The following is a 25666-nucleotide window of genomic DNA, read 5'->3' on the forward strand; positions in this document are numbered from 1 at the left end:
GCTTTGAATCAGACGTTCATAATAGTCATATACAAAGATAGATTTTGCTACATAATTTGTATATTAAACAATGTAATTCAACATTAATTAAGCAGATTTCTATGCTGCCTATAAATGGAGAGACGTAAGGCATATGTAAAGCTGTAACTCAGATGTGCTTATCTGTTCATAGCAGGCCTGTGTTTACAGGCAATTAACTGGCAGCACTGTAAAGGCTTGCTTTCATATTTCCATAGAAAACAGTGTCACTCGTTGGCAAGTCTTACCTGTAGCCATTGTTTCTACTGATTCTGTTTGTTGCCTTTCAGTCCTTTCAACTATGGATATGTTCCTTATTGCTTGGTTATCATTCTGAGACATGAAAGCCTTTTTATTAATTGTAGAGTCCACTAGTAAGTCATTCAGCTCTAAAAGGAAAAAAAGAGAGACGTTATAATTTATAGTTCTAGGCTTTTCTTATCATTGATCAGATCAATAAACACCAGGGCACTAGTAATAGAAAAATAAGGAATAACCCCAGCTAATCAAAGCTATGGTGATCTCTGGGGGTCACATGCATTTCGGCCAGAGTTGACACCACTCTATTCACACACCGAGATGCAATAACACTAATGTTAATTAAAGGAACAGTAACATCAAAAAATTAAAGTGTTTTAAAGTAATTAAAATATAATGTGCTGTTGCTCTGCAAAAAACTGGTGTTTTTGCTACAGAAAAGCTACTATATAAATAAGCTGCTGTGTAGCCATGGGGGCAGCCATTCAAGCTGGAAAAAAGGAGAAAAGGCACAAGTTACATAGCAGATAACTAGTAGATAAGCCCCATATAATGGGGGTTTATCTGTTACCTGCTAAGTAACCTGTGCCTTTTCTCCTTTGAATGGCTGCCCCCATGGCTACACAGCAGCTTACTTATATAAACTATAGCAGTCTTTCTGAGGCAAACACACCAGTTGTAGCAATGCAGGGCAACAGTACATTATATTGTAATTACTTTTATACACTTTCATTTTTTGGTGTTCCTTTAAGTAGGAAGTAGTGTCAAGGGGAGAAGGAGGTTTTTCATGAATTTTAATATCATATTAACACATATTGAAAACATATGTTTAGCACATATTAAAACATTTTGCCTAACTTTTATGAACCCCAGACGCACACCAAACATGGTAAATGACGGAAAGTTAACTTTCGCATAATTCAATTTTTTAATGAAATGCCCCTATTTTCCCTATTTTTTTCATACAATAAGCAATACCACATGATTCCATCACAATACAATGGCCTCCCTTTGCTCATTCCCTAGCACATTTACTGGCAGTATTTGTGCAATTCTTCTCAAAAAAACAAAGTAGAAAATGTACCCCTTGCCACAGCCCTAATCATCAGCTTATTCAATGATAATAACATACAGACAGAAGGGAACTGCTTGGCAAGCTTGGCACATTTCCTCTTATCGATATATAGATTTCTGTGCACTTAGAAAGCACACAGATTACATTTTCGGTCATCTTTATCCTCATCATAATTCATTTGTGTACACCAGTAGATATGCAAGTTAAAAAGTAAATTTTCTCATTAGAAACTGTCACCATGTAGATACGAATATTTAGAATATTTTCATTTTAGGTGTAGGCATAAACGACCTGTTGCAATCAACCATAATTGCTGCTGCCTCCTCCTTGCAGGTTTTGTCTTTTAATTGCCCCATTCCCCCTTCATTGGTGTTTTTATATTGTCTCTGTGTCTGATCCCCTTATTACTCTGTATTTTTTTCCTGTTATCATCCTAGTAGGCAGTACAGCTTATTTAGTCCATTTTGGATCTGATGGCTACTTCCCACTTGTAGTTAAGTGCAATCACATTATGATACTGATACTGATAAGTCTGAAAAACATCTTGCTGATTGTAGGGCACTTCAAAACCACAGAAAATGAAGGGCATGAATCACTAAAGCTGAGAAGCTGGGAAGCATGACAAATATGCATGATTATTTTGTTCTTTATTATTTTGTTCTCCACTGTATTCATCAAAGAGAACAACATTCTGTTACACATGTGATGCATACCCAGCTACCATATGTGCTATTATGTTCCTTATCATCTGCATCATTATCTAACCACAATAAGAACAAGAGTGAAAATTTGCAAACTTGGCAAATAATGGCAGTATTTTGGACATTACCATGTTATTAGTTATGCACTTTAATACAGATTTGTTTTAACTTACCAAGTACATAAGTTCTAGAAAGACAATCTAGAAATATTGTCAAAAGCTGTCTACATTTTGGCAAGCATTAACAGAGCAGCTAGACTTGACCCACATATACTTTGTACAGTACACTTCATATAGGTGATAGTGATTGTGGGATAGCAGGTATAGTAAGCAGTGATGGTGCCTATAGTAGCAGTAGGATAATGGCTTCTGGGAAGGGACTGTGGCTGTGGGATAGCAGGTATAGTAGGGAGATATGGTGCCTATAGTAGCAGTGGGGGGATAATAGCCTCTGGGAAGGGACTGTGGCTGTGGGATAGCAGGTATAGTAGGGAGAGATGGTGCCTATAGTAGCAGTGGGGGGATAATAGCCTCTGGGAAGGGACTGGGGCTGTGGGATAGCAGGTATAGTAGGGAGAGATGGTGCCTATAGTAGCAGTGGGATAATAGCCTCTGGGAAGGGACTGGGGCTGTGGGATAGCAGGTATAGTAGGGAGAGATGGTGCCTATAGTAGCAGTGGGATAATACCCTCTGGGAAGGGTTTTTATGTGGTTTTATTAAAAACTTCACAAAAAAGAATTAACAGAACAGAATTACAAGTTACAACTAAAATTCACCCCCCCCAGTCCACTGGCCAAATGTCCCGATGAAGATCCTGACATACTGGGGCTGTGGGATAGCAGGTATAGTAGGGAGAGATGGTGCCTATAGTAGCAGTGGGGGGGGTAATAGCCTCTTCGAAGGGACTGGGGCTGTGGGATAGCAGGTATAGTAGGGAGAGACGGTGCCTATAGTAGCAGTGGGATAATAGCCTCTGGGAAGGGACTGTGGCTGTGGGATAGCAGGTATAGTAGGGAGAGATGGTGCCTATAGTAGCAGTGGGATAATAGCCTCTGGGAAGGGACTGTGGCTGTGGGATAGCAGGTATAGTAGGGAGAGATGGTGCCTATAGTAGCAGTGGGGGGATAATAGCTTCTGGGAAGGAACTGTGGCTGTGTGATAGCAGGTATAGTAGGGAGAGATGGTGCCTATAGTAGCAGTTGGATAATAGCCACTGGGAAGGGACTGGGGCTGTGGGATAGCAGGTATAGTAGGGAGAGATGGTGCCTATAGTAGCAGTGGGATAATAGCCTCTGGGAAGGGACTGTGGCTGTGGGATAGCAGGTATAGTAGGGAGAGATGGTGCCTATAGTAGCAGTGGGATAATAGCCACTGGGAAGGGACTGGGGCTGTGGGACAGAAGGTATAGTAGGGAGAGATGGTGCCTATAGTAGCAGTAGGGGGATAATAGCCTCTGGGAAGGGACTGTGGCTGTGGGACAGAAGGTATAGTAGGGAGAGATGGTGCCTATAGTAACAGTGGGGGGATAATAGCCTCTGGGAAGGGACTGTGGCTGTGGGACAGCAGGTATAGTAGTGTGAGAACATGCCTGTAGTATCAGAGGAGGTAATTGCCAGAGTTAAGATTGTGTCTGTAGCAGTGGGGTAGTAGTCTGTGTGTAGGATATGTGGCTGTGGGATAACAAATTTAGTAGGGTGAGAAAGTAACACTTTACTGTGTGTACCAAGTCTGGGGTAACTACAACTATAGTTCAATAACAGCTGAATGGTCATAAGCTAAACCCACAAACTCTGTTGTATCCAAGGCCTTGTAATAATTATAGACAAGTCTGATATCAAATTATTAACCTTCAAAATAGACAAATATTCTAAAAATACCAGCATTGACAAGGTGACCATCTGGAGGCAGACATTTGTGGGCCCAAAATGAAAAAGGAAGAGACCACAAGAGAAAGAAGAGTTATGTCTATTTTGAGGAGCAGTCACTCTCAGAGTGTTGCATAATACCTTTCTTTTTGAAGTAGCTGTTTGCTTTATGATTGCTTAACAACCTGAGCATGAGCACTGTCACGCATCCAACATTAGCAGCCACTGAGCACAACTGCATATCTTCACTCATACACTTTGCTTTCTTGTTCTTCATATCATTAGGGCCCAGTAAATACACTGCCACAAGCAGATTTGTCTCAAGATTCTCTTATATTAGGGCTCGGTGACTTATCCTGTAAGTTTTAGGTGACAGTTCTTAGGTTTTTTAAGAATATGTTTAAGCTCATATTCTACAGTTGGTTACCATCACTGTCAGAAGATAGAGATGGAATAGTAAATAAATCATCTTTATATTGAAATAGGCGCTACTCCCATAAGGGGACAAAAGCAAATATTTATTAAAAAATAGCTTTTGCTTAAAAACACATCTATTCCTAATTATTGAAGCTGTAAATACAGCCACCATTGGCTGAAATCTGGATAAACAGTGCTTAAAGGGATTCTGTCATGATTTTTATGGTGTAGTTTTTATTACAATATTACACTTTGCACATTGCAAATAATTCAATCTAACATTTAAAATGTTATTTTTGAACCAACATTTCAGTTCTGCATTCAGTACAATCATCCCCCAGCACCTGATTGGGAAACTAAGCCTATAGGGCTTGAACACTTCCCTATGTAACTGGATCCTAGACTTTCTGACTGAGAGACCTCAGGCAGTGAGGATCGGGAATCATACCTCCAATACGACCACACTGAGCACTGGGGCCCCCCAGGGCTGTGTGCTCAGTCCCCTGTTGTTCATGCTGCTGACTCATGATTGTGTAGCGACACACAGCTCCAATCATATTATTAAGTTTGCTGATGACATGACCGTGGTGGGTCTCATCAGCAATAACGACGAGTCAGCGTACAGAGAGTAAGTGAGGAGGCTAACGAGCTGGTGCATAGACAACAATCTGTCACTGAATGTCGACAAGACAAAAGAGATGATTGTTGACTTCAGAAGGACACGGAGTGTTCACTCTCCGCTCAGCATCGATGGATCTTCTGTGTAAATGGTCAAGAGCACAACATTTCTGGGTGTCCATCTGGAGGAGAACCTCACCTGGTCCCTCAACTCCAGCTCTCTGCACAAGAAAGCTCAACAACGCCTTTTCTTCCTGAGAAGGTTGAGGAAGGCCCAGCTCCCATTTACAATCCTCACCACCTTCTACAGAGGAACTATTGAGAGCATTCTGTGCAGCTGCATCACTGTCTGGTTTGTGAATTGTGCCATATCAGACCGAAAGTCTCTACAACGGATAGTGAGGACAGCTGAGAAGATCATCGGGGTCTCTCTCCCCTCTATTGATGACATATACACCATACGCTGTATCCGCAAAGCCACCAGCATTGTGGCTGATCAGTCACACCCCTCACACTCACTCTTCACCCTCCTGCCATCTGGAAAAAGATACCGAAGCATTCGGGCACTCACATCCAGACTATGTAACAGTTTTTACCCACAAGCCATCCGCCTTCTCAACTCAATGGACTGGTCACATACAAAAATCATTCAGACCAACTAAACAACATCAGGCCTGAACTGACAATCACAATCACTTATGGTAAATCACCTGATCCACCTGATCTACCTGAACTGCTCTTAGCAATTTGCAATAATTTGCACTATATTTTTAATTTATGTTGTGCTGTAAATTTTTTTCATGGGTTGCATATATGTAGCATCTTGGGCCTGGAGGAACGCTGTTTCATTTCACTGTGTACTGTACTGTATATGGTTATATAAAAAACCTACTTGACTTGTATTTTTAGCTGTAATATTGGTGTGTAGGCGCCATCTCAGTGCATTGTGCCTGAGTCTGAGCTTTCAGAATGAGCCAGCGTTACACATTAGAACTACTTTCAGGTAACCTATTGTTTCTCCTACTCCCATGTAACTGGAGGAGTCTCAAGCCGGACAGAGTGCTATTCTGATATCTACTGGGAGTTGCTATCTTGCTACCGTCCCATTGTTCTGCTGATCAGCTGCTGGGGGTGAATAGGAGGGTGAAGTGACTGAAGTTTATCAGAGTACAAGTCACATGGCTGTGGGCACCTGGGAAACTAAGAATATGTCTAGCCCAATGTCAAAATTATATATGAAAAAATCTGTTTGCTCTTTTGAAAACCAGATTTCAATGCAGGACTCAGCTGGAGATTCTATTAACTGATATATTTTTGTTTTCCAAAATAGAATCCCTTAAAACCACACACCTAGAATGCATTTTGGTGCTTAAACCTGCTCTGTGTGCCGGCACTAGGGCCAGTGCAGTAGCTCTGGACACATGCACATGGAAAGGCTATTCAGAGCATGGGGCTGAAAATCAGCCCATGTGGCCATCAGACTATATGCTTTTTACATTGCAATTAAAGTGTATGTTTCTATGAGGCAGATGGAGCAGATTTTATGATGCAACCAGGGCACACAATGTAAACTATAATCCAGGGTGTGGTTGAGTGTGCCAGATGCTTTGGTTAAGCCTCCTGCACCTCTCAGTGAAAACATATTAAGATAAGTGATTATTCTTATCAGCTTTAGTTGATCTACATTTACTGGGTCAAGATGGAAATGAAAATGTTATTCTGAAGCTGCTCTTTTGGTTATTGTTCAGCAAAATGCCAAACCTCAAAAGTAAGATTTAATTCTATCTTGAAATCTTTACATAATTTACTTTACTGCACTGCCTGCCTTAGTATTAAAGCAGATCTAAAGTGTAAGCTGCTGATACAAGCATGGAAACCTAAACATATAGTGCAAAACTACAAGCAACTCTGCTCTTGGAACCTTGGCAAAAATCTGAGCCGGTGAAGGATTCTAGCAGAGTGGGGATTCCCAAGAAGATGTTAACAGATTGATATCTCTTTCAATGTCTCAAATAACAAAGAAACAATGTAAAAAATGTAAGATACACCATGCGACTTTGCAATCTCGCTTTCTATAAACAGACAGCATGGTTATGATCTGCTGCAACTTGACTGTAATGAAAAGGAAGAAGAGAGAATTTAAACAATGGTCTGTGTGTTTAGCCAGTACTATAGACTCTGTCTTCTATTTAGAGCAGACAGAATAGTCTGTGATATGGGGTCAGCCATTGTTTGAGTTTTACAAAACACTTATTTAATAAGAGTCTAAAATAGTGCCTATCCAGTTACAGCAGCTGATTTGGGTATGAAGTACACTACGGGAGACATAGGAGGGGTGATAATGGGGTGAACAGAAAACACAGGAGAGAAGAATGACCAAAGGCAAACCAACATGTTGAGGAGGACAAAGCAGCTGAAGAGGGTGAGAAAGTGGAGGATTGAAACAAAACTGGTTAAAAGGGTGTCATAAGACAGGAAAGTGCTAAAGGAATAAAATAATTGGCCAGAATTGAGAGATCCGAGGAAAAGAAAGCAAAACAACAGAAAGATGTAGAGCTGATGTAGAGAGAGAAAAAGATTGAGGTGGGCCCAGTGTCACATATTTTCTGGTTGGCCACCAGCACCAACACCAGTGTGTATATTTATGACACCCTCATTTATTCTAGACCACCCTTGCATCTGCACCCTGTAGACCTGTACAACATGTAACTGGCAATTTGCCTTTGTGAATAGTATTGTAATGGGTGCACACAATCATAAGTGAGCCATATGGTGTCCAGACATTAGAAGGAATGGAATGGTGATTGTTTAATTTTTTTTCTGGAACGTCCTAATTCCCTTATCAGTACATTTATACTGATTCTTGCTTGAGCCAGTCTCTCCATGCCTATTTCTGCTCCATTAGTGGCTATTGTTCCTTGTGTACACTGCACGCCTCTATTCTGCTTGAATCAAATATTTACTATTCCCAAGCGTTTGCTCTCCATATCTGGCTGGTTATGAATCGTTGTACCCGGTTTATTTTGCATAATTTGGAATTATTGCAAAGAAAACAATTTTGAATAATACATTACAATATATTTTCACATTTAGATTTCATTCTCAGAGTGCTGGTGAATCTGAACAGCAGCTGAAAGCTTCCATTGAGCCTCTAGGCACATTGTGTTGGCTCACATTGATTCTGCATGGTGTTTTGCATCAATCTGGGTGCATCTGCACTCGTGAGTGATAGGATAATGGCATGATAAATAGGAGACCCTAGGATAAACCAACCCCTGTGCTTGTGTCTTTACTTTAGGATATTAATGCCTGGGAACCTCTTCAGTTAAATGCATGTTTTAAGAATTGCTAACTAATATTCAATTCTCACTGTCATCTAATAGATTGCAACCTCTATTACCACTTACCTACAAATAACTAGTGAAGGCTAATATCACGTAAAAATAAAAGACTGGTAAACTGCACCTTTTCACTGTGACAGAAGTGGCCAGCAGAGCTCTATCCTTGCACCTTTTAAGCAAGCAACATAACCACATATAGGGATTGCATTCAGTAGTCAAACTAGTCAGTTTGGTATGGTGGATTCACCACTATGGACAAGCATTAATTCAAGGACATAAAGTAAGATTTCATTTTTAACTGAGAAAGAAGAAATCTGCAAGCTAATTCTTTTCTCTTTGGTAAAAGGGGGATTCTGAAAGTTGCAGCATTTAGAAGTTAATATCCAAGTTCTAAAGCCATACAGAATACATTTTTTACACATATCCCAAATAATAAAAGTAAATAGTGGTAATAGTAGTAAATAGTAAAACGTGGCATGTAACACATTCTCTCGAGCACTGTCCATTAGGGTAGGGGATAAATCATAACACAGAAGCAGGAGGGTTTCCATGTTCACTTGTCAATAACACATATCAATCTACCAGAGGTGTCAAAGAGATATCTCTGTGTCACGGACCTATGACACCATGAGGGCTAAGGTTTTGTTAACAGATAACCCAAAACGGTGTGTACCTCTCACTTGCATGTTAAAACAACTACAAGCTTCACTTTGTGTGATGCTGAACCCAAAATCATTGGTTATTCCTGTACCAAACCATGCTACTAGCATCACTATGATATTCCTTTTATTAGGAAGGGGGCAAGGAAGATGTATCCCTTTTGTTGTTAACAGTTCAATCACAATTCATAGTTTCTACATGCAGTAACACACGTGAGTTATTTGCCATACCCAAAGCCAGATGACTGGTAAAGCTCAGGAACTTACTAAGCTGCCCCATGCCAGCAGCACCCAGTTGTTGTTTAATATCAGTATTCATTTGCTGACAACTACAGTAGCTCTTTCCTTGCACTGAGACAGCAATCACTTTAACCAAGATGCTGGCTTCTTCCCACAGCTTGATCACTTGCCTAATGCACAGAGAGGAAATACACAGCAGCTGTCTGCCCTGATCTATTGTTTTTATTCACTCATAGCATGCATATTACCCCTGTACCTTACCTAAAATAAGGAGAGGGCTGGCATTCATGACGTCCAGGCTGCAGAAGGAATAAACAAAACACAAAATGTGAGCGTCCAGAGCTGCGTGAGTGGAGTCACCTCACAGCTCACCGAGCAGAGCAGAACTAGTCCTGGGAATTAAGTAATCTGGAGGAGGGACGGCCATAAACCGGTCAAGTGTCATTAAGATGCATGGGTAAATCATTTACATTTTTGTGTGGATAATGGCAGCTAATACACTTTGTTAGAATAAAGATACCCTCAAGATATGACAAAACAGAATGTAGCCAGTGTAAACCAGTAGCAAATCACTGCTTAACATATGTATTGGAAAGGTCACAAGTGGTAACCGAGTTACTTTTTAAACAAAAGTGTTGCTAATGAGGCAAAACGGGTGAAATGTATATCCCCTGGGGCTCAGCGTTTTAGTGATATAATAAGATGCAACTAGAAAGGGTCACATAAACATAATAAAAGTCACACAACTAATCTGCTGGGTACCAGAAACCTCCCTGTGGATTGTACAGGCAGTCAATGCTACCAGCCTGCTATCAAGTTGGCTTGAGAATATGTGTTTTGCCTCAGGGGCACTTCAACAAAGTCCCTAGACAGTTATTCACTATATTCAGTACATTCCCAATTCTGTCCCCTATATTTATTTATTCCATGAGGCTACAAACTATAGCCCCTTTTTGCCAGCAGAACTATGCCTTTGTATATTGCCAGTGCTTAGGACTGAACATTTGTTCTGCCTATTCTAATTGAAAAAGAAAAAACTCTGTATTCTTTATTTTTATATGGGCGCCCATCTGTCACAGCTCTGTGTGTGTAAAACAGGGTGCTTTTCAATAACCTTATGAATGGTGACAGTGGCGTTTTGACCTCTTCTGTTTTCCACCAGATTAAGTGGTCCTCCCTTCTTTAATTGCTGCCTTTGTCTCAGGCTTACAGATAAAGAGAAGTGGGATAATGTGAATTACCATACAGAGTAAAACACCTCTGCAGGTAATACATTCAATTTGCTTTTAAGTCAAAGGCTGATTGTATGCTACCCAGAGCTATTCCTCTAATCTCTTTACTTTAACCTAATACATACAGTGCACACATGGGTGGGGGAGGAAGCTATGTTGAGATGGGTATAGGAAGTACATAGAGCAGCTCTGGGACTTGAATATAAATTATAAGGTGAAGTATAGGGAAAGAAGGGATCTAAGTCAAGAAAAAGGAAGGAATGGTGTACGCTGGGTGATAAGGAGCAAATGGACACAAACAAGGAAAAGGGAGAGAACCAAGGAGATGGGGAATACAAGATAGAAATACATATCAAGCTGGATAATGTGATAAAAGTGTAGGTGTATAATATGTATATGGGAGATGAGCAACGGTGAATATAAGAAAGAGAGAGAATGCTGAGGTGTGGAATAGAACTCAGATGAGAGCACACTGAATGTGAAAGAATGAGAAGAGATTGAAATGCAGAAATGAGGAGTGAGAGAGCTGGGGAATATAAAGAGCAGCACCAGTGCAGAAGAGCCAGAGAATAGAGGGGGAATACATAGAGCAGGACAGTATGGAAGGAGAGGATACTTGGGCAGGTGTAACAAACTATAGTAAGCATTACATGTAAGTAGTAGTAAATTGTTACTATAGAGTGCTATGTAGTAAAAGTATTTTACCTTTGAACCCTAATGCTCACCACTGTATATAATAGCAAGTTTCCTGTTTTTTGTTTTTACTGAATCACTCAAAAGACTATTATACTTTTAAACTGCAGTTTCTAGAAGGGTGTTCCTGGCTAAGCTTGTTGGCTAACAAAATTAATTCTTATCACCTCCCATATTTCCCTTATTGTGTAATAATCATCCTACAGGAAGATGTGGTTCATAGCCATCTAAACAGGGCTATAAACGTAACTTTCTTTAGGTTTTGTCTTGCCTAGGACTTGCCACACCCTGTACAGAGAGGCACAATAAGTAGCAGAGGCATTCCCCTGTACTAAACACAATAAAACTGATGATATAGCAGCCTTTTAAATGAGCATTGCAACTCCCTTGCAGCTTATTTGTTGGAGACTAATGTTACAATTGTTTTATTATTCTATTCTCTATCGTGCATTAGTGGAGAAGTCATTAAAGTGGCCACACAGCATGCACTAGTCTTCTAAAACTCTATTAAACAACGTAATCATAACAGTTTGGTTAAATTTCAGTGCCGCCCAATTCAGGGTTTTCAACAGGTCCTGTCAAAAATACCTTCTTTAATATATCATTCCAGCTGCTACACAGTTCTAGTTTTACAACTCTTCTAAAAGGTTCTTGTGAGCAACTGGGCACAGGGTTTTCAATCTTGTAATGGATCTCAGAGTCTCACAGAGTGAGGGGAATTTCACATTAACCCTTGCTTGGTAAAACTGATGCTTTTATCAGTTCAGTCACATGCCTCCTGTGAGCTGGGAGGGTTAAGATTTCATTGAAGCCCTTCCAATCCCGTTTGTGGCTTTTTTTGCCAAGGGAGCTAGAGTAGAGTACGGTGGTAACCGGCACACTAAACAAAGAAGATGCTGCATGACAGGCACAGCACTGCAAAGCATTTTAGTCAGCAGGATGGTGGCGGTCTCCTGCTAATTTGTAAATCGTGGACAAAGTGATTGGAGGTTATTCAAGCAATACACAGAGTGCCTGTTTAACAATGTAATGGGAAGTAAAATAAAAGGGTAGAGACACAGGGGCAGTAATAACCCAATGTGTAAAGGTAATTGAAATGTGAGTGTTAACTCCTTCTCAGCTAAACTGAGCGGCCACGCATGGCTAGAATATCTAAGTGAGAGCTTGGAGCACATTTGCTAGTGCAATACTTTAGCTTAATCCCCCTGTCACACACAGTGTGCATCTGTTATGGAAAGTAAAACAAGAATGGATAATCATTTTAAGTCTCCTTGGCTAAACATATACATTGGGACTGCTGCTGCTTATACATTCCAATTTGTCATTTAATCAGGCATAACGGAGTAAAGAATGTTTTTCTATTAACCAAAAACAAACAGTAGCTTTAAGGCTCCTCTGCGTTTTCCAAGAATGTTCCCCCATTTTCCTAACTTTTTCTGCCCTTATAAAACCCTCCTTCTGCACTTGGAAAATGTACAGGTCCTAGCAAAATGCCCATGCAGGTGGCTGGTGTCCCGTTGCCCAGATCATAAACATCTTAAAATAACCTGCGTGAATACTTTCTTTATGGCCCCGGATCAGATTTCTTCCTTTTTCTTAGCATCAAATGGATACAGTATGCATGGAAGGAAACTTACTCACCTTCATGCTATAATATGTTTATACCAATTAGTGATATGGATTAATATTAATTAAGCTAAATCCCATGTTGAAGATCAAATGTTCATTCGTTCAGCTTCTGTATGTATAAATAGTGCATATATAGGGAAAAAAGCCTTAAAGTGAGACCAGTGGCTGCTGGGGGAATAACATTACAGGGATTCTGTCACGATTATTATGGTATACTTTTTATTTCTAAAATACACTGTTTACATAGCAAATAATTCACTCTACCATTTAATTTTTTTTCTTGAACCAACAAATGTATTTCTTTAGTTGTAATATTGGTGTATAGGCAGCCATCTCAGTGCATTGTGCATTGCGAGCCTGAGCTTTTAGGGTGCAACTAGTAGCAGCTACTTTTTCATGGCTACTAAACCCCAGAAAAAACCCTGCCATAGACAATACTGACAATTGCCTCTGCTAAAACACACATAGAGACAACTATCAGTAAATGATCAGCATTGTCTTTTTTGTAGCAGTGAAAAGTAGCTGCTACTAGTAGCTCTGCGTGTCTTCACCCTTAGAAGGAGCCAGCGCTATACAATAAAATCTACTCTATACACCTGGAGGAGTCATGATCCAGACTTGTTTTTTTTTACTATTGAGTGCTATTCTAATATCTACCATTTTTAGCAATACTGGGAGCTGCTATCTTATTACCTGTCCATTATTCTGCTGATTGGCTTCTGGGGGGAAAGGGAGGGGGTGATATCACTCCAGTTTGCAGTGCAGCAGTAAAGTGTGACTGAAGTCAGAGCACAGGTCACATGTCTGTGGCACCCTGGGAAAAAAATCAGTTTCCTTTTTTACAAAACGTATTTCAATGCAGGATTCTGCTGGAGAAGCTCTATTAACGCATGTATTTTGAAAAAAAAAAATGTTTTCCCATGACAGTATTCCTTTAAGCCAGGAAAGGAAAATTTGGTGGGTCCTCTGATGCACAGTTTCAGTATAAGTAAGTAAAAACAGACTATCTTCCCTAGTATTAGGATAGTGGTGTTGCCCTAAGAAGCTTCTGCTGGTAAACTGTTAATTCTACTGACATCCCAGGAAGATACAAAGGAATGTACAAACTGAAGATTATTGCTAATTTCCCTTATGCACAAAAATAAGCCCATCTTTGAGCCTCTCAAGGACTTTTGTGTCTATCACTGAACTATAACACGTTTGCTGAAATTTTGTACAAAGCAGAATCCATAATTATATGATTGGTTTTGTAAAGACATAATTTGCAGTGGCGTTTATATAGTGGTTCCAACTATTCATGTACCAACATCAAAACTGAACCCTCTCCCATGCTTTAGAAAGCCAAACAGCTGTTTTGGTGGTGTGTTTCTTACGTATTCCTGCAAGAAGAATTTGTTGGCTCCAAAACACACAGCAAAATGTGTGCAATTTATCAGCTTTTTACTATAAAAAAAGGCCTCCTCAGCTGTCAGGGGTGCTGGAAGATGTCATCCAACAACTGCTGGAATGGTTGCAGGTTTGACTGCTCCGCATTAAAAGTAAAAATTAAATATATACATTATCTTGTGACAATAGTTATTATTACAATATTGCTTTGTTCATATTTTTCTCTTAGCTGTAGAGCTGTAGGCCCCTATCAAGGATAAGGCAATTTCAGTACAGGAGCAGATACCATATGCTGAGAGAGTCATGCCCTGAAGTAACCCTTAAGTAATACTTTTAGAAGGCCATGGGAAGAAAAGGATTGAAAACTGCCAAAATAAATTCAATGTACAAACAGCTTCCCTCTAATTTCTTGTGGTTGTATGTGCAAAGCTCTGTGCATCCTTTTATACTTCGTACACACAGCAGTAGTCAGTTGCTTGATTTTTGTTGCATTCAGCAAGGATCTACATTCCTGTTACCCATGGGGAAACACCAGATCACTTCAATTATGTGTTGCCTTGTGTTAAACGCATGAAACCACACTAAATAGCAAACAGATTAAAACAACCTTCCAGTGTGCTCCAAAACCATTATACAAAAACCCATTATCCAAAAACCTATGAAAGGCCCTTTCCCATAGTGCCCTGTTTAAATGAGACATTTTTCACTGATCTTTTTCACTACGGGAATATAAACAGCACTATGTGTTATCCATTAGTGAAACAATCCTATTTTTATATATATATATATATATATATATATATTTTTTGGTTGCCATTTTCATCTTGACCCCTTTTGATTTAGGTTTAAAAGGGTATATACATTTCTACTGCAAACAGGAGTTCTATTTCAGGTACAGCAATTTATGATGTATTTGGCCAAAATAATTGGAAATATTTTTAGGAAAATCAAATACACAAACATGTGTAGTCCATGCCTCCCCTTTAATCAATTAAAGCAGAAAATAAACCTTAAAATTGCATAAACAGTGGATGCCAAATGATTTGAAAACCTTTTGTTTTATTATTTTCCAGATGCAAAAGCAGTTCATGCCGACATGCAAATGGGTTGCTCACTGCTGGGAAGGCAATGTGTGCACTCAGCAGATATCTAACAAGGTGCACCAATCAGAGCACAAGCTCAAAATCTCAAGTAACATGGATACTAAGATATATATATATATTTATATATATATATATTTAGTCCATAGGTAAAACAGATGTCCATAAGTTTCCCCTGCTATGCACTGGGGAAGGAAATCTCAGCCCTCAGGGGGCCACTGGCCTCCCAATTTAGCACCGCACATACCTTTGATTGCTTTTTCCACGTCAGGATCAGCTGGACTAAAGCGTGTCACTCGAACCATCTTGGGATAGCCGATGACAGAAACCGCCAATCTGCTGAAATGTGTTTTTCCTCTATGCCCAGTGCCTCCTATAGAATCCACTTTGCTCCTTTTATGTCCTGCCAAGCTGATCATTATGTTGAGTGTTTCCCCTGCCTTTTATATGGTAACATTTCCCGCAGGTTACTCCTGGTTGCCTTGTGCCTGTCCAATCTGGCTTATTCACACTCTTTCCTTATACAGCTAAAATGCTCCTTGAACTCAGGGCAAAGCAAAGCACCTCCTCCGTGAGACCTCCCTCAGGCACACTAGCAGCCCATCTGTAGAGGAAACACTGCAAGGTTAACTGCAGCACTGATCTGGGCATGTTCATATTCAGCGAATGTCATGCCACAACAATAAGGCTCCACAAGCAAAGTCTACAAGGAACTTAGACTTCCCAACATTCCAAGGTTTTATGGGTTTTATGGTTTAATGATTATGGCAGCCACACTCTCCCAACCAGCTTGCCACTGCTACATTCAGCTTTCTGCATTTGCCTTGCAGCTGTCTCTTAGCTAGCCTTTCAGCCATAATAGTAAAACTAAATAGCTATCATCTTTATTGTTATACTTAATAAGAAGTATCATTATGGACTATGTATGTTACACTAGAATATGTTATAGCTCCATGTATTTCAAACTAAAATGTTATATGGAGTAACATTTGGAGTTATTTGCATCATCTTGCACATTTAAATCCTAAAGGCAAATTAAAAACTATTGCTAAATATGTTTTATATTTCCTTAACTGCTATAACGTACCAGTTACCAGTAAATTTTTATGCTAACCGGGTGGCAACTCTAAAAGTAGCCATAAACGAGTAGATTAAGGTTGCCAATTCGGGTCCATGAGACCATTTTGGTAGCTTATCTTCCCTTGTATCTGACCCTCTGACAGGCCTACCCAATCCATATCTGGCTGCCAGTTGGCCCTATGGCCAAAAGATTGGATCAGCCTGATTTCAGCCACCTTAGGTAGGCATATTGGGGAAAGATCCACCCTTTGGCAACCATCATTGTGTGCCCTTTCAATTTTTATTCAAATGCAAGGAAGCTACCATAGCGCTAATTTACAAAAGCAGATGCAGCATATAAAGCTCAATTTCTGATACAATATGGCAATTTTTTTTCCAATTCCAGCATAACTATGACAAGTGGAGATCTGCGCTTGCAGCACTTGTGTCTTATGCAATAAAACGTGCAATATTTTGGCATATTGGACACAACTGCTCTTCACAATTTACAGCATGAGGATTGTGCCATTTTTGATGGTCACCATTAAATGGCATCTAAGCATGATTTTTTAGGTGAAAACTTGATGTGCTTTTGCATGCAGCCCGCAGTTGGAACCCTGGAATTGCTGCCATGAAAAACTTGATTGCATTTATTGTTTTGCAATGTGTTTTTTTTTTGCTGCATATTACATTTTTCAGTTTTCTATTTTCAGACCTGAACAAAAGCAACACTGTGATCTCAAATTTGAATACATTTTTCCTAAGGAATGGGAATGGTTGGAGCTTTTTTGTTTTCTTTAACAAGGACAACCACTATGGCAGCTTCCTGTCAAATGTATAAATACAAATAAATAAAGAAAGATACAAATAAAAGAAGCTTTACACACATATTTCAAAGCCTCTTTAAAAAAGAACATTCTGTAGGCGAAATGAGTCAGTTAATTAGAGCCCAGTCATGCAGAGAGCACTTCTGCCCGGGGTCTGTCTGTGTTCTGCATCTTGTGCCAGAAAAAAAAATCCACCACAATTGCAGAGTTCAGTGTCACAGAATATGCAGATGCCACTATTTATTGGGCTGGTGGGGGGGCAGGGCCTGTATTGTATGCCAGTATGGGCCTGGTCAGTGGGCACAGACAAGCACTGTCCATATTGCTTGTCACAGGGCAGGCAGTAAGTGCAGGGTCAGACACACAAGTTTGGAAACAGGGAGGGGACAGGAGCAAGGATACGTAAATGCCTCCCCTCATGAACACAGATCTGCCAAATGCAGGCAACTCTGTATTCAGGCTGGCAGACACAGGTGCTCTAAAATGAAATGTAGAGTCCTTTGGATTCATTTAGGCTGGAAAGCAGGGTACAAAGTACACTTCATTAATGCTTGTAGTGCAAATTTTTTAACTTGGAAACTTCTGTCACTGACATGCATTCTCCTTCGTTGGCCAGTCAATTCAAAAGCTTATTAGGCTGCCAAAGTACAATTGTATTATTAAGAAATTGATCTGGATATTCAGTAAAATAGCAAATTGTTAACACTTAAAACTATAGTAGAAAACCATACATTGGAAACATCAGAAAGTAGAAAGGTGGGATTTCTGAACCCTTTATAACACCCAGTCCTATCTACATGAGCAAACCTTTATTTGCTTGATAAATAGATCATATCTATATATCAAGCAAGTAACAGCTACAGAACAGCAAAAACAGCACAGGGATATACAGGTGAACTGCAACAAATACAGGTTACTTGTTGAGTGGGTTCACATATGTCCCATTTAGAGACTACATACTCATATTTATTAGCTTGAAAACCTGATGCTGGTAAAGCATCACAAAAATCAATTAGGTATCATAATAATATTAGAGTCTCTGGTGCCTGAGTGTAAATGAACAGAATCCGTAGAATACAGTTTCAGCTCCGATGCCAGCTGCTTCCCATTCTAGTAAATAGGTTGTGGCTGCCCTTGGCCCAAACCATTTATTAGTAATGACTCACACATGCCGAAGTGCTATTTGTTTAATGGAAATGGTGTGTGTAGTGGGCAGCTTTTTCCCATTACCTACAATGAGGGGACTGCTGTGATTAAAAACTACTGTAAGCTCTACATAACCCTATAAAGTGGAATTCCCAAAAAGTGTTAAGACAAAACTATAGCATTTTTTATATAGGGGATATATAATATATGTGTATATAGTTTAAAAGTGAAATAAGAGGTAAGGTTTACATGTTTCCTTCATATTGCTGGTATGGGATACCAAAAAATGAATGGTTAGATCATACTATATACTCAAGTGTTGTTGTTATTGGAACCCTTTTCTGGAAATTTGCTATCCACAAAGCTCTAAATTACAGAAAGGCCATCTTCTATATAGTTAGGCAAATAATACTATTCTTTTTAAATGATTTCCTTCTTACCTGTAATAATAAAACAGTTCCTGGTACTTGATCCTACCTAAGCTGCAGAGGCTGTAAAGGTTCCAAATATATAATGGAGTAGTTATATTATATATATATATATATACAGTATATATATATATATATATATATATAGTGATGCATGCAAGTGCTGCAACATGCTAGAGTAACTGTGCTATTACATGCTGAGGTTACTGTGCCTTTACACTTGTTATATTCTAGGCTCACTGTACCATTATAAACTGTGGATCTTTGTACTTTTATATAGTGGGGCTCATTGTGTCATTATATTGCGTGGTCACTGAGGCATTATAAGCTAGCAGCAAATACAAATACACCACTACATGCTGATGCTCACTGTGCCATTATTTAGTGGAGATAACTGTGAGATTATACCCTGGAAGGCAATGTGCCAATATATACTGGTCACTGTGCCATTATATACTGGAAGGCAATGTGCCATTTTATACTGGAAGTCACTGTGCCATTATATACTTGAAGGCAATGTGCCAATATATACAGGAGGTCACTGTGCCATTATATATTGGAAGTCACTGTGCCATTATATACTGGAAGGCAAAGTGCCAATATATACAGGAGGTCACTTTGCCATTATATACTGGAAGTCACTGTGCCATTATATACTGGAAGGCAAAGTGCCATTATATACTGGAAGTCACTGTGCCATTATATACTGGAAGGCAAAGTGCCAATATATACAGGAGGTCACTGTGCCATTATATCCTGGAAGTCACTGTGCCATTATATACTGGAAGGCAAAGTGCCAATATATACAGGAGGTCACTGTGCCATTATATCCTGGAAGTCACTGTGCCATTATATCCTGGAAGTCACTGTGCCATTATATACTGGAAGTCACTGTGCCATTATATACTGGAAGTCACTGTGCCATTATATACTGGAAGGCAAAGTGCCAACATATAATGGAAGTTACTGTGCCATTATATACTGGAAGGCAATGTGCCAATATATACGGGGTTACTGTGCTATTACATATTTGAGGTCATTATATGTTAGGATTTACTATGCCTTTACATCAGGGGTGTCAAACTCAATCACATAAGGGGGCCGAAATCTAAAACACAGGCTAAGTCGCGGGCCAAATTTTTTATTAATATACTTAGTAAGATACTAAGGGGTATATTTATCACAATGTGTTAAAAGTGGAGTAAGACATTACCGGTGATGTTGTTCATAGCAAGCAATAGATGCTTTGCTACTGTTGAAATCTGATTACTGATTGGTTGCATTGGGCAACATTACTGGTAATGCTTCTCTCCACTTTTTACACAGCATGATAAATATACCCCTTAGTCTTAGTTACTATGTGAGGAAAATGGAAATTGATCAGGCTGGATGGTCAGACACACTCACCAAGGACCACATAAAACAGCACGGTGGGCCGGATTTGGCACCCGGGCCTTGTGTTTGACATATATGCTTTACGTGCTGTGTGATAGACTATGGAGGGGTAGGTGCACCTAATAAAACCTTAGAAAGATCCCAATTATACAAGCACAGTAAAAGGGCATGAATGAAAAGGAATAATTTAAAAAAACTTAATTTGGCCAAACTGTCCCCCCCAGTGGCTAGCACCAGGTGTAGCAGCTATGTTTACTTGCCCTTAAAACTGACTCTGACCCAAAGTCACATGCAGGTGACACACGACTGGCACAGTCAGAGCCCTTTCTCTTTAAAACTGCACCTGCTGTGCTGACACTCGTATAAAGATGCAGTTAGCAACTTCCTGGAGTTCCAGCTGGGATGTTCTGACCTACAGCACTATTCACAGTATGGTAGTTAAATACTGCCCTAGAGAGTTAGGATCACCCGCTTTGAGAACAGCTGCTCTGAAACAATTAGAACTGACTTTTTTAACTTGCTGGCCAATATGTTGTGTGCAACTTCATTGAATGTTATAAACCACCAATTCCATCTTGTTAGATTCCCCTAGTAACAGCTGTAGCGGACATTCAGTGCCAAACAGTTATGACTTTTAGTGTTGTTTATCTAAAACATTAAACCCCTTCATATAACTGTCATGGGCACTTCCTGTCCATAGTGAAGCCTTTATAAAATGTCATAAAGGAGACAAGTTGAATGGAAAAGGACAACTGGCAGATGTAATTCCACCAAGAAATATAATTGATGTGTCATTTGGTAGATCTCTCCAGCCTTCTCTGATCTCTTACCAAGAGAAATAATGTTGCAGCTGTTGAGTTATTGGCAGGAACACTAAAAACCTAGATTTTTGTTCTTTCCACTGTCCCTTTAGGATGTTTGACCTTAAAGTGCAGATCTGTTCATTACACAAACACTACATCCTACAATAGCAATGGAGAGGAATAGCACAGTTATTTAATTCATGACCTTACACTACATGAAGGTTTATCAGGGCAGATTCAATCAGCATACAGTAGGTGCTACTGCAGCCAAAAACCCAGACAAACCGGGGCTAGGAGACTGCACACACAACATAAAAATAAGCACCTGTATTCATTTGCACATCTTGCAATGAATTTAAAAAACAAGGATTCTCCTGGGTGCAGTTCTCTGTAGATAAACAAGGCTACATTTTGTGAAATTCAAAAGTACAGCCCACACATTTTCTAAATGCCATACACAAAGAAATTATATTTAAAAATGTCTTCTTATAAGAAGGCAAATGTGTTTGGGTTCAGTAAGGGAATACACACAATAAGGTCTCCTTTGCATATTAGAGCTTTGCTCTGAGAACCTTGTGGACCAAGCAGGAGACTCTCTAATAGCTGTCGCCCAATTCTAATATCAAAAATATTTCCCTGTATCCACAAACTGTTAATATAGTTGCATTAACACTGTTGGCAGTACAAAGGACCCTTCGCTGCTGGGCCGATGAGACAAACTTGCTCTAGACTTGGACCATCATATTTGCTATGAAAATATTTTAGTTATATTTATTATTATTATTATTATTATTATTTTTTTTTAGTTTATTATTTTTTAAGGAACCCTTTAGTAACTGAAAATTATGAGTTGAGGAATTAAACTGAGAAGTGGTGTGGAAAGGCAGAAGGAATCCCTATAGGCTATAACTTAAAGCAAAGCCAGGGCAAATACTGATCAGATCCCACTGCACTGAGGGAGAAACTGGTCTGTAGTTGGGATCTGCTGAACAACTGCCCTTGCTGTTGTTTTATAAAACCCAGTAGTGAGCTTTAGCCTATAGGGTATTCCATGAAAATAATGCTATGTTTCCTACCCAAGATTCCTACTACACACAAATAAGAAGAGGGACTCCTGACACAAAATCTTTTTTACTGAATAGAAATACAGACACTGTACTACCCTATTCTACTGCTGGACATTTATGGCAAACAATAACAATGTTAGATCCCAGGCACAAAAAGGGTCAAGCCTGACAGTTCCTCCTTAAATTCTGCACATTAAACCTCAAATAACCTAGGATGGAAATTTCTCAAGTTTTCTTACAAATATATAAACTGAGTTATTTGTTTTCCTTGGCCACTACAAAAGCTGAACTTGTCCAATCAAATAGATATTTTCCTTTCCCACAGCTGGAAAGATGATTTCCTATTTTAAACAGACCTTTCATAAAGATACAGAACATAAAAATGGAAATAGCATATTCAAAACAATAAGCACAAAAATTCTGCAGTGAATAAAGGTGGCCATAGACGGGCCGATTGTAGCTGCCGATACTGGTCCCTTGTACCGATTTGGCAGCTTATCGGCCCATGTAGGGGAAACAATGACTGTCCTGCCTGACCAATATCTGGCCTGAAATCGGGCAGGTTAAAAAATTCAGTCGGATTGGGGACCGGATCGGCTCATTGATGCGGTCTCCGAATCGACTGCGCCTATTCCGGTCATTATCATTCGATCGTTTGGCCCCAGGGCTAAACGGCCGAGTTAGCCTAAATTCCCCCGATATCGCCCACTTGTAGGTGGGGATATCGGGAGAAGATCCGCTCGCTTGGCGACCTCGCCAGCAAAGCGGATCTTTACGTATATGGCCACCTTAAGTGTGCAAGTAGGACAAATTATATTTGATGGTGATTAATCTAAGCTTAAAGGGGAACTCTGAAATCTGAACCACACAATACAGAAACCCTATATCTAGTATAAATAAATTTAAAGCAACTGGACTTGTTTGGTAATCATTGAAGACGTTTCACTACTCATCCGAGCAGCTTCTTCAGTTGAACTGAACTTTAAATTTATTTATACTAGATATACCATGACCTGGATGAATGAAAATCTTCATAGACATTTTTATATGCTAAAACCCTGCTGCAAAACAGTTCTTCTCTTTCTGCATCATTTGAAATCCTGTCAGGGGAGGAGGGACTAAATCACTGATGTTACAAATTGTAACAACTTCTCCACAGTTTACAGACAGCATGCAGGAGCTACATAACCCACAATGCATTGCACTGTGATGTTCCTTTCCTTATTGACATCACATGTGCAGGGAATTGTGGGATTAGGAGGATGCAGGCTGAAGGAGGCTGAGGACAGTGGACTACTGTTATGTTTTTTTGAGTCTCAAAGCAGTCAGCCAGATCAGCAGGGGACAGGGGGCCAGGCTTGGGAATTGTTACATTAAAGATCATGAAAAGGCTGCATAGTTTTTAATTAGGATTGTTTTGCCTCCAACAAGAATTAATTATATCTTTGCTGGGATGAAGTGTCAGGTACCGTTTTATTATTACAAATAAAAAGAAAATCATTTTTAAAAATCTGAATTATTTGATTAAAATGGAATATGGTCTTAAAGGAGGTTGGGGACCGCTGAACTATACCTATGAGACATCTCTTCAAGATTTGAAGTTTGGGTCACTAATAAACCAAATAAACATATTTTAGCAAATAATAATCACACAAAAGGCTGAACAGAAATATAGGTCTGTGTGGGAATGTTGTTCTTATTCCCTACGCTGCAGCCTGGCTGAGTTTTAAAGGTCTTGTTAACAGTTGTTATTACTGCTTGTAAGGGTGGAATTTCTACAAATAATGTTATGCATACCAGCTGTACTATCTCTGTACTTAAAGGGATTCTCTTGTGAGTTTTATGGTGTACTTTTTACTGTTTACATACCAAATAAATCACTCTACCATTTAAAATGTTATTCTTGAACCAACAAATGTATTTTTTTAGTTATAATATTGGTGTGTAGGCGCCATCTCAGTGCATTGTGCCTGAGTCTAAGCTTTCAGAAGGAGCCAGTGCTACACATTAGAACTGCTTTCAAGTAACCTATTGTTTTTCATACTCCTATGTAACTGGAGGCGTCCCAAGTGGGACTTACATTTCTTACTATCAAGTGCTATTCTGATATTTACTGGGAGCTGCAATCTTACTCCCTTCCCACTGTTCTGCTAATCGGCTGCTGGGGGTGGGGGGGTGATATCACTCCAACTTGCAGCTCAGCAGTAAAGTGTGACTGAAATTTATTAGAGCACAGGTCACATGGATGTAGCAATAAACCAAACAAAAAAGAAAGGAAAAGTTATATATTCATTGATGTTAAATCCAAGTGGATATTTTTGAAAACTGTGGTGGATAAAGTTAAAGAACAAGTATTGCTACAATCACAATACCTAAATAATATATTAGCCCAGGTGTCCAAACCCCAGGCTCCTCACTACACGTGTTCACAAACTCACCGCAGTCGATGTGTGGTCCGGGTGCTTTAAGCCCCGGAGCCATAGCCCAAGGGAACTAATCCAGTTCCAATCGTATAAAGTTTAAAACGCACACCAGATAACCATGAGATGTAAGAAGCTTACAACCTAAACAAGGCACCTTGTTTCTAAGATGCGAATAAAGGTTGTAAGCTTCTAACATCTCATGGTTATCTGGTGTGCGTTTTAAGCTGTATACGATTGGACATGGCTGTGGCACCCTGGGAAATGAAGAATATGGCTAGCCCCATGTGAAATTTTAAAATTTAATATAAAAAAAATCTGTGTTTTTGAAAAACAGATTTCAATGCAGGATTCTGCTGGAGAAGCTCTATTAACTGATGATTTTTTTAAAAACAACATGTTTTTCCATTATTCCAGTATTCATTTAAACTAGCTGTCTCCTTGAACTTATATAATCACTATATTTTGTACCAAATATATAGCTAAATAAACTTTCCTGAACCAATTTATTTTTTTTAAAGTGTGTAAATGTAAATCAGACCACTAGACTACTTTCTGAAAGAGTGGAGATTTTATACATGCAATGTGTACTCATGTCATTATGAAGTCTACCCCCTCAGTTTTTTCTCCTGGGAAAAATACCACAAATAGCTAAAACACACTGACCAGGAACTGCATTGCCTGTTTGTATGATTAAAGCCTATAGCTATAGTCCCCTAACCCTGGGCTGAGCAATTTCCCTATAGCAGCAGTCAGTAAATAGCAGGAAACATGTACATATATATACAGATGCACCTATGTTCCTTTACCGTAGCATTATGTCCCAGATAACAGAGGGAAAATAAAAAATTTCCAAAGCTCGCCACCATGTGGTGCATGGTCTATGGTGTTTTGTTGGCAAATCTTTGCACTCTAGCACCATCTTGAGGCAGGATTTAACATTCAAAAAATGGTGTCTGGACATGGTGAAAAATGTGAAAACTTGTTGGCTGCATCTGTATATATGACTCTTTTCTCTTGCTTTGTATAATGATGCCTCTGGGTTTGTTAGCAACACAATGATGGACTATGTGAGTGTAGGAAATCTTTACCAACTACATGCATCCAGCAGTGCTTTTACAATAACCACAGATTAGATAGAAACTAGAAAGCAAAGGACAGATATAAAGCCATTTTTGAGCATTGGATCATTCTTTACTTTTGGCCATTTCAAGGAGAAGTTTCGATAATGAAAATAATGTCTCCAGTTGTAATATCACCTTTTAACAGTTTTGGGCAATGGTTATTCT

At 39.4% G+C, this 25666-nt stretch overlaps 1 protein-coding gene across 5 annotated transcripts in view; it reads right to left on the reverse strand.

Annotated features, from left to right (window-relative positions):
- The window catches only part of enox1 (ecto-NOX disulfide-thiol exchanger 1), a 163964-nt gene that overhangs the window by 119693 nt on the left and 18605 nt on the right, over positions 1-25666 (reverse strand). For 2 of the 5 annotated variants that reach the window (XM_031897129.1, XM_031897128.1), the window contains exons 1-2: positions 9454-9555; positions 267-407 (exon numbers count right to left, since the gene is read on the reverse strand). In XM_031897129.1, the coding sequence (XP_031752989.1) occupies positions 267-407; positions 9454-9481 (169 nt within the window). In that variant the 5' untranslated portion in view covers positions 9482-9555. Of the gene's footprint in view, positions 1-266; positions 408-9453; positions 9556-15479; positions 15846-25666 lie in introns of those variants that run through there. The other 3 variants (XM_031897127.1, XM_031897126.1, XM_031897130.1) reach the window with 3 other exon arrangements.

This window comes from Xenopus tropicalis, chromosome 2 (assembly GCF_000004195.4).
Source record: "Xenopus tropicalis strain Nigerian chromosome 2, UCB_Xtro_10.0, whole genome shotgun sequence".
In the NCBI taxonomy this organism is placed as follows: domain Eukaryota; kingdom Metazoa; phylum Chordata; class Amphibia; order Anura; family Pipidae; genus Xenopus; species Xenopus tropicalis.